Below are 16,527 nucleotides of genomic sequence, written 5' to 3'. Positions count from 1 at the left end.
AAAAAGAATAGGTTATTTGCGCCCCACTTTAACGAAGACCTCTCGCGATACTAAACTGCTATTACATAAAAGGTCAATTCGTCCTGTTCTAGAACATGCACACTAAACTGCTATTGCATAAAACGTTAATTCCTCCTGTTCTAGAACATGCATCTGTCGCTCGGTTCCGCTACAAACACTGTGAAACAAGTTCACTCAATAATGTTCAACGAAAGTCTGTCCGTCTCATTTGCCAAAGTTACCGTCGTAGTTTTTCACCCACACAGGCTCAACAATCTCTGAACATTGAGCCATTACTTTCAGGTTATCGCATTGAAGCCTTCAAACATTTATATGCAATTAATAACTCCACCTGTGCACTTTCTGACTTCAACTATATCACATTTACTAAACCCGTAGCTCCCATGGCTTCGACATAACACCTATTTTCGCTCGTACTGACACATTCAAATACAGTATTTTTCCACGTGCAGTTGAGCTTTGGAATTGCGTACCCGCTTATATTCGTTCATCATCACTAAAATATTTTATAGCTTTCACTGGGAAGCACTTTGCTAACAGGTAAAGCGCTTCTTCTTAATGATTAATCTTTTTTGTATATGTGCGCGTTTTTAATGTAGAATGAATAGTAATGTGTAATGTTCCCACTCCTGCTGTAGCGCTATATTTGGCTGCAGTATATGTAAATAAATACAAATAAATAAAATAGGATAGACAGATAACATCAAGCCTTGTTACGTGCACGATTTTGTATTTATCTGTATTTGGTGTCTTGTGCAACGTGCCGCACCACTCAGTTACGTTATCTAGATCATTCTGAAGTAATATCACCTTCGAACTGTTATTTATTTTCCGGAGACACGATCGTCTAGGAACAAAAAAAAGTATTATTAGGCATTGTCCTTAATATAAATGATAAATAACAATATTATTACACTGTTACACCCTGGTGTTTGGAGCCCCTCCCTCGTAATGGCTGCGAATGATGTCTTGTGACAGTTAACCATACGTCAATGGCTACTTGATTAATATTTGAACGTTTCAGCAGCCAGTGTCACATGTCGCATGTTTCTTTCTTTATTTTTGGGGAGCAAGTGTCGATTATTCTGTGTCATAGCATTATGTGTGCACTTGAAGTTACTGAATTGCTAGCCTAAACTTTCCATTGGGGCTCTCTGGTTATCTTGCCGTGTGTTTGTTTTTATAGAAGCTTTGTGATGTCTGGTGGGAAAAAAAACTCATAGTATTCTCGGTACTTGACTAAGTGAAGCAGTTTTTCACAATTGCGCTTATATTTGACAGACAGCAAAGTCTGATAAGCCTTATTCGGGACAGACGTGACAAAATATTCATGACAAGAGTGTACAACGAAGAAAAAGGAGGAAAAGGGCAGTGAGGGCGCGACGAAATTTTATACAGGCTATTGGTCCCTCTTTTTCAAAGATCCCAATAACATGGGATTTAATAGAGCAAATATAAAAAATACACACACACAAATGTTCCGGCACCATGACCGATCTTTAGGAACATAACAGGCCTTTGCAAACTGGGAAACTGGAAACTGGGATAGTATAGATAGTGAACTCATGCGGGCTTCCTCTGCTACGAGGAGATCCACACAGTTTTCCTTTGTAATTCTTTTTTTTTTTTGCTACAGTGGGATGGGGGAGCATATTTGCTTTCATAAACGTTCCTCCATCTCGCATGCTTTCGCAGGACTGATCAGCCAGACAGTGCAATCGCGGCTACTGGCCTTCGATATTACAGGTGCTGAAACCAGCGAAGCTGCGTCGGTGCATCTCTTGTTTCAAACTACCCAGGCACTCGGTGTCGCCCCGGGCCATGCAATCGCTGAGGAGTCTCACTCGCGGAATGTGCTCTCGGTGCATGGTAAGAGCAACTTATGTTTCCAAACGATTGCTCCCTTGCGCGACAACCCTGGTTTACTAAGGTGGGTATGCGGCCTCCAACAGCGCCGCGCTAGCCTTCAGACGGCAACCGAAGCAGCACAGGAACTCAATCACAAATAAATGAGGAAGCCAAGAATCAACGCCATGTCGTCGTCGTCGTCCTCGTCGTCGTCGTGACACTGTTTTGTCGCTTTCATCGTGGCCTTGACGTAGCCGTCATTGCATGTCCGTCGTGGCATCGCCGATTAGCGATCGTCGCCATATGCCATTGTCGCCGCCGTCGTCTTGTTGATACACCCGCTCACACCTAAGTAGGTTTTGCGTTGCGTTACTATAATAGATTGATTTCTCCCAAACTTTAGGAATTTTTTGCGTTTTGAAAGGGAAAACCTCCTTCACTGAAGACAATAAGCAAAGCAAACACTGGGGCAAATTTTACAGAGAAGCAGTGTTAGGGCCCGTACATGGTCGCTCCGCCCGTCCGTTCCGCCCTCGCCCGGCCGCGTGCGGAAGCCCGAAAGGCGGAAGGTGTCGCAAAATTCGATGCACGCTCAATCCGCACGACCGGAACGCACGCGCACTCCTATTGGGCGACGCGGCCTGTTGACAGCTGGCAACCGTTCGGCGGAGCAAAGGTGTTCAAGGTTGGCAACGACCTTTGACAGCAGACGACACTGGCATATTTTTGCAGATCTGATTTCAAGTTTCCGCGTTCCGGTGAAAATGCGACTCTAGGCTGCCACATTCTGTTCTTCAGCCGTATGTGTTGCATTGGCACCGTCATCCTTCTTCGAAACATTGCACAGTCGTCTTATCTGCGCCACCTTTTACAGATGTATTGCAATCGCATCACGTCGCAGCACGCGACGTATTCTCGGATGATTACTTTCAGTGCACGCTGCCTTGGCTGGTTGAACAAAACCTCTCTAATTATCCAACGTGATGCGTTCTACGTCACGCGAAACTGATAGTGTCGCCGGAAGCGCGGTGGCGCGGTTTCTGTAGTGCTAGTGACAGCTTGCAAGAATACGGAACACACGCACATCTGTCGCGGAATGCATTTGCGTAGGTCGCCAAGACGCACCTTTTTACCACTGAGCACGCGTGTGAGGCTCCGAGTACAGCTTGCTGACACGCTTGCTCGTGCTTTTTTTTTTCACTCTGCCAATTTTAAGAGAGTGCCTAAAGCAGTTGGATTCATGGAATGCCTTTTCCTTAAATTATTTGCTCAGCGATGACTGAAGTTCTCACCGTGTGCAAAAAAAAAAAGTTATGCATAAGTGGTTAACTTCATGCAGCAAGGAATTGAAGGTTAAGCAGTGAATCTACAATTCATTATGACTGGCTTAAAGCAATATGTATGTATAGCGGTGACCTTATGCAGATATATGCATACTCATGAGATATGTTTCCAAGGGGAGTACTTATTTGAAAGCATATAATTTACATTGCTGATAGGAAAACTTATTTTGAGTGAAATCAAACAATTGCATTCTTTCTTGCCAGCCTGGCTACCCAATATGTTGCCAGCTTACTACTTAACATACCTAATTTAACATTTCAACAATGTACAAACATTACCAAAGCACACAAAATTAAGCAGTACCTTGACAGGCATGCTCCCTCTCTCACCCATGGCACCAAACAAGGATGTTCGACTTGAGATTGTTTGATACTGTCGGCATCATACATGCGTGTTCTATTTTGATTACTCTACTTATAAAAAATAAGCTCTAATCAGGTTATATGAGTTAGTTGGGCATGAGCTGCATGTTGTTTATGTATTTATGTAGTAACAACCTTGCTAGCTCATGCACAGCCATATTTTAGGAAAATGAAAAATGCATAGCATAACATAAACAGCTGGCTAGTGCCTGTATTTATTTGAGAGCAAACCGACATTATCAAGTGTAGCTTAGCAGTGAGCTCAGTGACCTCTTGTGGTGTGAAAAGGTTGATGTAGTTAGTAGTTTTGTGTTTGTCATTCTTACTTAGTTGCTGTTTTAACATGCACATGACAATGAAATGAAGGTGCGTAGGGCAGAAGACAGGGCCACACAAAAAGCGAGGAAACATTCATTGTCATTTTTTTATTTCCATAACAAACCAGCGAATAGTTCCTTAGGTTCAGTTTTGTGAATAATGCACAAGGTGTTCTGTGTAAAACTGAAAGATTGTAGTGCTCTATTACCTATACACTATTTGGGTAGCCAAATGAACGATACTCCCATTAGCACTGTGAGAGCACAGAAATTTGCAGTCAAGAGGCCGCAGTGGCTCAGCCTCTGTGCCAAATGTAAAATTGTTCCAACAGAAAACATGCATACTGGTGAATTGGGTATGCATTCACATCTGCTATTCAAATCCATACATCACAAGTAATCTTTCATTCCTTGGCACATTTCTCACCATTGTACAGACTTTGTTTCAGCGCTCTGTGTGTGCAGTAATATAACTTGGTAAATCAAAGCTGCGGTTATTCAGTACACTGAAAGCAACTTTGCGTGTGGGTTAGATAAAATAATGCTCCTACATATGGGTCAGCTTAGTATTATCAGCCGTTTTGTTTACTAGTTCACTGTTACGCCTGAACTATACGGTGCCACTGGACAATGCTGTATCCCTGCAGGCACGCTAGAACAGCTTGGATATGCACAAACAATCCTTTACATCGCACTTAAATTAAGGTGGTGTGGATTTGCTGTCACAATGTGCTTGTAAGCATAACTGCCGAGCATTCAAAAAAGTGTTTGAAATGTAAGGGTGGATGCTCAGGTTTGCAGGTGTGACATTTTACATTTATAGTGCAAGGACACACCGATGAACAGGAAGGATACCACACAAATCCTCGTGTTGTGACCTCGCAGTCACAATGCAAGTAGTTTTCAGTGGTGTTTAGCTATAAACATGTGAAGCAATCTGTAAATTCAAAACTGTATTAAGTAAACTGAGACACCATGAAAAGCAACATAACACTACGGTGTACACATTTTTGTCACATCAGCTCTTTGTGGTGCAGGTCAAATATGTATACAAGCTATTTGTAGGAAGTAGGAAGCCTATCCAATATAAACAAGAAACTTGCAGGCAAGGTAATCACAACAAACCAGCTGACACGGTGGTACTATTCTACTTGTTTTCGTTTGGGATAGCACAAGTGTTCCCACTTGTGCTGCTGGATGGTTGCGACTGATATGCTCGCGAAGGTTTGGGTCATTCACATTTCAAGGGATGAGTAACTGTTACATACGTAAATCATCTTCCTCTGCATGCAGCCGCTGTGGCTGGCAGTCGATCCCGTAGCCACATGCTTAGCAGCCCAACACCACAACCACTAAGCAATCACGGCGGGTAACTGCTCCTCAGGTTGTGCAGTCTGTGTGGCTGTATCAAAGCACTGATGTAACACGTGTTTCAGTGGGGTCCAACTACAGCACAGAAGTTGTGGTGCAGCTCTTCCTAATGGCAACATGTGTTGCAGCTGGGATACAAAGAGTTGAGCCTTTGTATCCGACGAGCATATGGTAAGTGGAAACTTTGTTTCCACTTCTAAAAATTTTTGAGTATGTTCTAAATGACATGAGCCAATGTTGTAATGCTATTTTAATTTTTATAATAGCTGTACACGTTTGTGTACATCAAGTACACCATGAAATAACAGTCATCGGGGTATGCTTGAAAGGCACCTTCAGCATCTGCACTTCAAACCGCAGCTATGTTGTAGCCATTGTAGGTGAAACAGCAGTAGTCAACGTGAAATTGATCGCCACTTTAGCAGTTTGCATGCAAACACACATTCATGTGGTGGCATTGTTTATTTTGGTTACCTGGCCCAGGCAAGTAATGTGAATAAGAGAACAATTATGAAACATCATTCGCTTAGTGAGGCCCAAAATACTCAGTCGGGTAACTATTAATAGCAGTAGTCGAGGGCACGCTTGAAAGGCATCATTAGCAGTCTGCACGTCAAAGCGCAGTCAAGTCGTCGCCACTGTTGGTGAAACGGCAGCACTCAATGCGAAAATGACAGCCACTGTTGGCAGCTTGCATGCAAACACACATTCATGTGGTGGCATTGTTTATTTTGGTTACCTGGCCCAGGCAAGTAATGCGAATAGGAGAACAATTATCAAACATCATTAGCTTAGTTAGGCCCAAAATACTCAGTCGGGTAACTATTCATAGCAGTAGTCAAGGGCACGCTTGAAAGGCACCATTAGCAGTCTGCACGTGAAAGCGCAGTCAAGTCGTCGCCACTGTTGGTGAAACGGCAGCACTCAATGCGAAAATGACAGCCACTGTTGGCAGCTTGCATGCAAACACACATTCATGTGGTGGCATTGTTTATTTTGGTTACCTGGCCCAGGCAAGTAATGCGAATAGGAGAACAATTATCAAACATCATTAGCTTAGTTAGGCCCAAAATACTCAGTCGGGTAACTATTCATAGCAGTAGTCGAGGGCGCGCTTGAAAGGCACCATTAGCAGTCTGCACGTCAAAGCGCAGTCAAGTCGTCGCCACTGTTTGTGAAACGGCAGCACTCAATGAGAAAATGACAGCCACTGTTGGCAGCTTGCATGCAAACACACATTCATGTGGTGGCATTATTTTGGTTACCTGGCCCAGGCAAGTAATGTGAATAGGAGAACAATTATCAAACATCATTAGCTTAGTTAGGCCCAAAATACTCAGTCGGGCAACTATTAATAGCAGTAGTCGAGGGCACGCTTGAAATGCACCATTAGCAGTCTGCACGTCAAATCACAGTCATGTCGCAGCCATTGTTGTATTTGTTTATCTCACGGCAAGTAACACCAATGTAAGCACAATTATTCACCCTGAATAGCTTTGCTAGCATTGTTTGTACTAAAAAATTCTGAGTGAAGTTGAATGTGTTTTATTGAGGCAATTATTTAATTCACAAGCCATCGGCATAGTGATCGACGGCCAGGTTCAAACAATGACATTTGTGAAGTAATAAATGGTGAAAGTTGCAAAAGCTATCAGTGCACTGCTTTGCTGGGCTCCATTTACTGAAAAATGTCTTTGCAACGACAAAAGTATCAGACAGGAAATGACACCCCACTGCACAATGTTATTCGTGTTGAACTTTTTTGCCATCATATGTGATGGGCAGCGAAACCATCCGTTTACTAAGACTGATTGCATGAAAAATGCAACAGCATAGCAAGGTGTAGTTTCACAATATGGCACCCTTTCATGTGCACTTCTGGCGAGCTGCCACATGCACTGATGCATAAACATGAACTGAGGTAAGAGGCTAAGTTGCTGTGCAACCCCCATGACGCTTTTAAGAAAATCTATCTCTAAACCTTTCTGTTTTCATAGGCGATGAAAATCTGTTTTGAGCAAGTTGGTTAATCACACTGCAGCAACAACACAAGAAGCAAGGACAGAAAACACAGCGAGTAGGCAGACTGAGAAGACGAGGTAGACCAGTGAGAAAGGTTTTAATGAGATGGAAGAGGCCTGCCCTGCCGTGTACATGAGTTAGTGCTTTGAATGAGATTGGTTTATGAAAATGTCTAATGACTTTCCTGAAAGAAAACTAGCAAAAGCAAATGCTAATATAATATAAAAGGACAGATATAATGGTAAGCGCAAGCACGCATGGAAACAGGCACGTATTCACACACAAATGCGAGAACTAAGAAGAACTCCAACGTAAAGAAATCTGGGAAATAGAAAAAAAATTGACAAACGCAAGAAAACATACATTTACAAACAGACGCGGGTCGAGGTATTATAGGAGCGGGTTCACAAGCTGCTGTGCTTACCTTCTCATATGTTTTCTTTTTTAACCGTTCTCTTAATACTGTCTCGGGAAATTTTAATTGCATTCATGACATTTAGTGCTCTCAGGCGCGTCCACATTTCACGACAGCGCTGAACGTCTTGACGTATGCAATTATAATGTTGTTCCCTAATTTCCCCCCACCGATAGAAGCATCTTTAACCGTGCAGTAACAACTTTTGAAACAAACGATAGATGTACGAAGCAGAAAAGGCCGGTGTGATAGGGCTTCTCTATCGGACTACATAAGAAAATGCAATCGGCAACACTTATGCTCAGCTCACTTCTGAGCACACGAACATCGCGTAGTACGACCACTTCTACACCCAGTAACGCTGCAACACATCGCACATATATATCATGATTTGTAGCTCGCAAACGCACTTCATAACGGCAAGAGCACAGCTCGAACGTCGCGGTCACCACGGCGCATCGCAGCCGGCAAAACGGCTCATACGCAGTACAGCACACGCAGAATGGCAGCGATAACTAGGCGATAAAAACTTATCGCTACTGATCGTATCGTTACTTTTGGTAAGTTGCGAAGGGCTGGCGTTCACCACACCGCGGCAACGATCGGCATACACAGAGCAGAAACCAAACGTGTACGCTGGGTGCGCAAATCGGACGCTACTTATTTCGCCACGACTTGAACGTGTGTGCTGCTCAGAATGCACGTGTATGTGATGGAGTTCGCGTCTGCGACGCACACGCGAAGCATGGCACAAGAAATCACGAAGTCGACGGCTTGAAATATTTCTTCCGACGATCTCGTAAACACAACACACACTTCCTGCGCTCCGTCTGTTTCTGTTGGCGATCGCACGCACTGATGAGGTCTGGAAGCGTACACCGGCTTGCTTCTTCCGATGACTATCTCCGTGGGTGCCACATATCTCTGGTAAAAATCACAAAAAGGAGAAAAAAATAGACTCTTTCTGACGCGGCTGTAGCCTAGGCCTTGCGTCCCTGCTTCGCTTCGCTTCGAGCACGCGCCATGTTTGCTGTGACGACAGCCGAACTATCCGCCTCGGACCAGCCAATGAGAGACGAGCAGGCGGCCGGACGGGAAACTTGCGTCCGCTCCTCGCTCGCCAGTAGAGAGCTATCCGCACGCGACCGGACGAGGGCGGAACGGACGTGCGGAGCGACAATGTACGGGCCCTTAGGCTGGTTTCCAGCGTTTCGTTATGTGCGTAGGCAAAAACTATCGCGGCATCTATAGGGCTAAAATAGCTTAAGCATAAGGCAAAGTCGCATCAGCGTATGTGTCCCAGCTACATATGAGGCTAGGTTTGTCAAAACTGGTAATAGATGTTGCATAATAGCTGGACGCGTTGCCATCTACGCAAACAATGACAGCGCGGTGGTTGCGTCCTACACCTTACCGGCGACGGGCGAGGGCGTTGCCGCGGTATGTGCCGACGCGTCCGCCGTACGGCGGACTGGCGACGGAATCGTTGTCGGCGTCGTATACCTTCATAGCGAGACGTCAGAGAGCGACCGTGAAGGCTTTTTAACGCGACAGCGTTAAGGAGCTCGCGTCGCATAAAAGCCGGTGTCGTCGGCGTCAGTGGCGTTGGCCGTGAGCGATAAATCCCAGAAGGCACTTCATAAATAAAAAAAAACATCTTGCAAGATGGGCCGGTGGGAATCGAACCAGGGTCTCCGGAGTGTGAGACGGAGACGCTACCACTCAGCCACGAGTTTTTTTTTTCGTTATTGCCCACTTGGCACAATACAGTGAAAAACACCATCATAACATCACATTAAAAATGCTAGCTTGTGTCTGGCTAGCATAAGTGGGTAAAAAACGCTTTACGGTCAGGAGTTCGTCCAGATAAACACACCAATCTGGCTTTTCTTCCTTCTGTTTGTACACATCTCGTAAATATGCGATGCTTTCGTTGAAGTTGTCCCGGGCTGACCTCGCGTTGACGTCCGCATTACGCACTGACATTCTGGTTTTCCAAACACTGTGCATTACTAGAATCATTAGCATATCGTACGGCACACCTTCGCTTTCGATGGGAAGAAATCGAATGCCGTAGGGTGTAAGCGGCAGTTCCTTTTTCAGGGTTCTTTGCAAGATGTCCCATAAGAATACGGCATCCCAACAATCGAGAAACATGTGCTCGATTGTTTCAGGCCTTTTGCATATTACACAGTCAACCGACCATGGAACCAACAACCCTTTTTCCTTTAGCCACGGTATTGTAGAAAGTGTGCCACTATGGAGCATGAAAAAGAAAGTTTTGACTGACGATCGGATAGTCATACTTTTAACCCTTTTTAACACATTGCTGCCTGGCCCAGGATTGTACATCCTTCGATACAAGGGAACAGGCATCATCACATCAATTAGGTCTTTGTAGAGGCGTTTTCTCTTGACCTCGCTGAGATATTCCATTGAAAATCTTACTTTTAGAAACTGGACAGCCGCAAGAATTTCATGCATATATCCGCGGACATTGCGTTGCATATGGGCGCATGATGAGACAATGACATCTGGCAATGCGTTCGCCAATCTCACTTGCATAACACTTCTTAAAAAAGGATTTCTTTGATTGCGATAATATACGAACCTAGAGACAATTTGTCTCACGAACGAGTGAATCAAACCCAGTCCTCCCGATCGCACTGGAAGGAACAAATTTGTGCGGCTCACCCTTTCCCATGATGAGTTCCATACAAAAACAGCCAACACTCTGTGCAGTCGTTGAATACTCATGCGCGACATGTGTAACGCTTGCAAAACATACCATACTCGAGCAATAATAAAAATGTTACACACTGTGGCACGGGAAAAAATTGATAGGTCTCGTCCTCCCCATTTTTGTGTTTTCTCTCGAGCCTTGTCTGTCTGTTCTTTCCAGTATTCTTGTGTATCCTTGTAGTGTTGTAGTGGTACGCCTAGGTATTTACTTGGAGTGGTCGTCCACTGAATGTTGGCGTACGTGACTGGCACACTTTCCCATTCACCATGCCAGAAACCCTGACATTTATTCCAGTTTATTCTGCTCCCTGTGTATTGACAGAAAGCTGTGGCATCGTTTATCGCATTTGTTACACTTTCTCTATCGGTACAGAAAACAGCTATGTCGTCGGCGTAAGATAATATTTTGACTTCAGAAGCCATAATACGAAAGCCTCTTATTTCCTCATTTTGAATAATCTTTAAACAAAATGGCTCTAAATAAATGCTAAAAAGTAGTGACGACAGAGGACACCTTTGTTTCACCGAAGAGACGACATGGATGCTTTTGCTGACTTGTTTGTTAATTATAATTGAGGCAGAGCATCCAGTGTACGACATTTTTACACCTTCCAGTATTATTTTCACTACATTTACATATTCCATAATGGCAAACAATATTTCGTGCGTAACAAGGTCAAAAGCTTTTTCCAGATCTATTTGGAGCATTGCCACGTGGTTGGAAAAAACATCACAACACTCCAAAATATTTCTTGCTATATGAATGTTCGTCGTTATGCTCCTACCTTTAATTCCGCACGTCTGGTGTGGTCCGACTATATTTTTAATAAAACCTTGTAATCTTCTTGCCAGGACCTTCATGAATATCTTGTAATCTACGTTAGAGAGGGTAATTGGCCGGTAAGAACCTACCAATAATTGCTTAAGTCGGTCGTCCGTTTTCGGAATGAGAATTATATGTGATTGACGGAAGGAAAGGGGAAGCTCTTCTACGTCATATGCCTCTTGTATTACCGCATGTAATGCCTTAGCTATAGGAGTTTTAAATTTCTTATAAAACGCTGAACCCAGTCCATCGGGACCGGGCGACTTTCCGGGGTTCAAATCATCGATTGATTTTTCAATTTCCTTTAATGTACTTGAGGCTTCTAGGACTGTTTTGGCATTTTCATCTAGTTGCGGCATAAGTGGAAGAAAAGCGTTTACAAATCCCTTGTTTACTTCTTTCCTTTCACCAAACAGTTGCCGAAAGTGCTCTACGAAAGCGGCTTCTATATCGCTTTTCTTATCTGTGACTACACCTCGGTACCTTATTTCTTTGATTTCTTTTTTGGTCGCGTATCTTTTTTCGTCACTAAGGGCGCGTTTCGTGGGCGTTTCGCCCATCCACAAATGCTCTGCACGAGCCCGTACCACTGCTCCTCTATAATTTTCGACATCGACAAGCTCAAGTTGTCGCTTGACGTCTCGAATTTCTTTACTGCGCAAGCCGGGTTTAACACTTTCTTGGCTGATCAAGAAGTCTAACTGGGCTTGCAGTTCTTTTTCGTGTTTTATTTTACTGTGCTTAAGTGCAGAAGCCCGTTCTATCGCCTTAATCTTTATTTTTTCTTTGAAACGCTCCCATCTGCCAATTATGTTCTGGTGAACTTCAAGTAAGTCATTAAGGTTTTCCATTGCGTAATCTACGAAAGGTTTGTCATCCAATAGATTATCATTAAGTTTCCAGAGCTGCCAATTAAATGTACTTTTTCTTTTTTCTGCTCCAAGCGATAAAGACACTAAGCTGTGGTCGCTGAAAGAAACATGATTGACTGTGTAATTACTGCACAAAGGTACAAGAGCTGTCGATATATAAGCTCTATCTAGTCTAGCGTGGCTATTTCCTTGAAAATGAGTGAACTGGGGGAAGTTACATGAAAACAAAGACCCCACGTCATCTAAATTGTGTTCACCCACTATTGCGCTTAAAAATATTGCACTTTTATCTCGAATAGGTCGTTTGTTCCCATCTATCTTCTGGTTCACAAACACAGTTGAAATCACCCAGTAATATGGCCAGCTTATCGCATAGCAGGTGTTTTTCCATTTCCTCAAAGAACACTCGCCGGTCATGTTCCTTGTTTGGTGCGTACACGTTAATCACCCTCCAATTTTTCATTGCGAAGGTGAAATCACAAACAATATAACGACCCCTTTGACTGACACTCAAAGATTCCTCAACAATCTCAATAGAATTTCGAAGAAATAGAGCACAACCTGCTGACAAGCCTACTGCATGACTTATGGCAACATTGTACCGATTTCTAAAAGGTGATACCATGCGATCACTTTGTTCCTGCGTTTCTACCTTTGTCTCTTGAACTGCTACGATATCCAGCTCATTTTCTAACAGCAGGCGACTAAGCTGGTACTGACGTCTCCTAGACGCCAGACCTCTGACATTTATCGTCGCTATGCGTAGTGCTGTGCCTGATTTTAACGCCATTTCTTTTTATATATTCTGCAAAATGATCGCATTACAGTACCCCTTTAGAATCTGTAAAATTTGTTAGCATAGTATAACACTTACAGCGAAGATGAACCTTGTATACACATCACGTATGTAGCACAATGTGCGCTATAGGCATCTTCTAACCGGAAGGCTTCACGACACTTGCAAATGAGTTTGCTCAGAGTCCCCACGTCTTCCCGAAGACCCCAAAAGGTTGCGCTGCGCGGAGAGTCGGCGTTAAGACGGAGGTTTTTCCGCCGGCCGCCGCTCAGCGGAAAAATTCGGCCTATGCTTCACTGAAGACCGTCTGAAGGCGTCACTGAAGGCGTCAACCAGCAGAGCGCGAACGGGATACCAAAGACCAGGCCGTGGAAAAAGCCACCACATCGAAGGACGCCTGTCAACCTATCAGCGAGGATACAAAAGTGGAAGAAACCCAAGAGACCTGCATGGACGTCGTCGAAAGCCTCACTGGACAGTCCACCAAGCGGCCATTGGAGGAGAGCGTTGTTTGAACCGCACCGATGGCACCGGCTGTTGGAATCTCAGCGCGGCCACCAGCTGTCGGAACCTCAGTGCTGACGCCCGTTATTGCAACTGGGTCGCAAGCCCCAAGGGTAGCGTTGGCCTGGCGGCCTGGGGCACACTGGAAGCATCCGAAGGTCCCAGCAAAGCATGAGGCGACTGCTAACAGAACAACTTGTTTATTCTAGCATCGCAAAGAGCGGGCGGTCAGGTCGACCGAAGTAGAGAGACGGGAGAGCACGTTACTCAACAGCAGAAATCGGAGCCTCTCTCCTGGCGTCCGGGGGCAGCTGCTCTTATACTCTTGGCGTCGCGGGCAAGAAGGAAGGTCACGGGACGACACCACGTGACAGCGGCGACGGACGGACTGAGAGACACGTTGGGACAAGGAGGTGACGCATCAGCCGGGCCGGCGCCGGTCAGATCTCCTCGCTTCACACTGGGGGAGCTCCTCTCCCCGGCTGCCGCGCTTTGACAAGCGTGGGCACACACACACACACGCACACACAAAGACACGTGGCACTGAACATGCCGGGACGCGCTCGGCGGGGATGCGTCGCGGCCGCTCCGAACGGGCCAAAATGTCCGCCGCTTTGAACGAAGCCCCGGCGTCCGTTGAATTCGCGCCGGCTACACCGCGCGTCATAGGCGAAACGTAACAGACCGCCCCGCCGGGGGAAGGAGATCCCGATGGTCAGGGGACTGCATCCGCTGTCCGGAGGGATGTCGCTCGATGATGCTCATAACCGAAGTCGGTCGTCCCTCGGCGTTTCTTGAGCGCAGCGCACCGAGAAGGCCTCGTTCTCACGTTCAGGTTCACACAGGACACTGCAAAGTGACTTCAGGAGAGTTGCCATTTTTGTTCTCTTTCCCAGCAAGCGTTAGAACTGCGCCGAAACTCAGCCGCTCAGTCAGCAAGCACGGCACAACCCTCACTAAGCCATGCCAGGCTCTTTCCCCTTTTATACTACTGCCTAGTTCCTTACAGTAGTCTATAGCAGCACTCAGAACGCGTCCACAAATCGGAAAATTGCACTAGAAAGCACATCATCACTTTGAAACACTACACAAAAGCAATATGTTAAAAATCCTGCCTCAGGAAGAAAAACATCAATAACAAACAATTTTGAGGCTGATTCCCACGTTAGGGGCTTCGACTTAAGCCATCGGCGTTACCGTTGAGACTCCCCTTTTTGTAACGCACCTCAAAGGAATATTGTTGCCTAGCGAGGCTCCAGTGCAGGAGGCGGCCATTTGTGAAAGAGATAGTCTGCAGCCATTGGAAAGGGCAGTGATCCGTTTCGAAGCATGCGAAGCGGAGATCGCAGCAAGCGACCGTACACTAGCTCAGCTGGCGAAAACCCCGTAGCCGCATGCGGCGCGCTCCTCAATGCAAACATCACCCCAGGCAGAAACAGCTCCCAGTCAGTTTGTTGTTCAAACCACAAGGCTCTCAACACGCGCTTCATGACGGAGTGGAGCTTCTCAACGGAATTCGACTGTGGGTGGTACACTGAGCTGTGTAACAGCTTTACCCCACACCTTTCGAGAAAAGTTGTCGTCAAAGCGCTAGTGAACACTGTGCCCTGATCTGATTGGATTTCCGCAGGAAAACCAACTCGCGCAAATATGGACAGTAGTGCATTGACTATCTCAACTGAGCTGAGTTCTTTAAGCGGCACTGCTTCAGGGAACTTTGTCGCTGGGCAGATCACAGTTAAAATGTGTCTGTACCCCGTGGCTGTTACCGGCAGAGGTCCCACTGTATCAATAACGAGTCGTCTAAAAGGCTCCGTAATGATAGGTACCAACTTCAACGGCGCCCTCGATTTGTCCCCTGGTTTGCCCACCCGCTGACAGGTGTCGCATGTCTTCACAAAGTGGTCTGCGTCCCGAAAACACCCTGGCCAATAGTACTCTTGCAAGAGACGGTCCTTAGTTTTCTTAACTCCTAGGTGTCCGGACCACGAACCCCATGAGACAAGCGCAACAGATCCTGACGGTAGCACTGAGGCACGATCAGCTGATCGAACTCCACTCCCCTGCGGTCTACATACTTCCGGTACAGGACCCCACCTCTTTCCACAAAGCGAGCATTTTTCTTGGCGATGCCTTCCTTGACAATGCAGCGTATGTTTTCTAGGCTGCCATCCTTCTTTTGCTCGGCTATCAAAGCCGAGCGGCTGATTTTTAGCAACCTATTAAGTCCGTCTGACGTAGGCGCGATGAGCAAGTCTGCAGATAGCTCTTCTAACTTTCCCGCATCGGGAATTTCCTCTCCAGTATCTGGTGCCTTTAACGCTACAGGCTCAATTTTATTCAGTTCGGGCGTGCTCTGAATATCAGCTTGCTGCGCCTCTGACCCTTTCTCATCGTTCGACAACGTCGGCCCCGCAACTACCGCCTTTGCAGCGAGCTCCCGAACCTTCGATCTGGTTAAGGCCTGAACGCTAGCCTCACCAAACAAAAGCCCCTTCTCGCGCAGGAGGTGATCGGACCTGTTCGAAAATAGGTACGGGTACTGGGGGGGCAGCATAGATGACACTGCCGCCTCCGTCTCAAGTGCTCCGAAAGGACCTTCAATAAGCACTTTTGCTACGGGCAGACACACGCTATGAGCTTCCACGGCTTGTTTGATCCATGCGCACTCGCCCGTGAACATATCGGGTTCTACGTAAGAGGGGTGAACTACATCCATCGTAGCTGCGGAATCGCGAAGCACTCGGCACTCTTTCCCGTTTACGAGGAGGTCTCGCATGTAAGGCTCGAGAAGCTTCATGTTCTCGTCAGTGCTGCATAATGACAAAAACACGACTTTTGTTTTTGTTTCCGGACACTGCGCCGAAAAGTGACCCGGCTTCTGGCACGTATAACACACGCGCGCTTGCCTTGCCTCGAACCGCTTTCTGCGTTCGGCTTCGGCTGCCGCCGTCTCCTTACGTTAAGTCGGACTGCTTTCACTCGCGTCCGGACTACGTGTGTCCCCCTTTGCTCTCATGGGCGTGAACTTCGGCCTCTCAAACTTGGAGCCAAATTCACCCTTTTGACCGTCCTTAGCTCCGCGAG

The 16,527-nt window shown here is 46.0% G+C and overlaps 1 protein-coding gene across 1 annotated transcript in view; it reads left to right on the top strand.

Annotated features, from left to right (window-relative positions):
- Window positions 1-16,527, top strand: part of LOC135901919 (uncharacterized) — a 391,597-nt gene that overhangs the window by 290,511 nt on the left and 84,559 nt on the right. The window contains exon 3 of the mRNA XM_070525529.1: window positions 1,768-1,890. Within this exon, the coding sequence (XP_070381630.1) occupies window positions 1,768-1,890 (123 nt within the window). The remainder of the gene's footprint in view (window positions 1-1,767; window positions 1,891-16,527) is intronic.

The sequence above is a fragment of the Dermacentor albipictus genome, chromosome 9 (assembly GCF_038994185.2).
Source record: "Dermacentor albipictus isolate Rhodes 1998 colony chromosome 9, USDA_Dalb.pri_finalv2, whole genome shotgun sequence".
Lineage (NCBI taxonomy): Eukaryota > Metazoa > Arthropoda > Arachnida > Ixodida > Ixodidae > Dermacentor > Dermacentor albipictus.
This window is presented reverse-complemented; position numbering and strand designations above follow the sequence as displayed.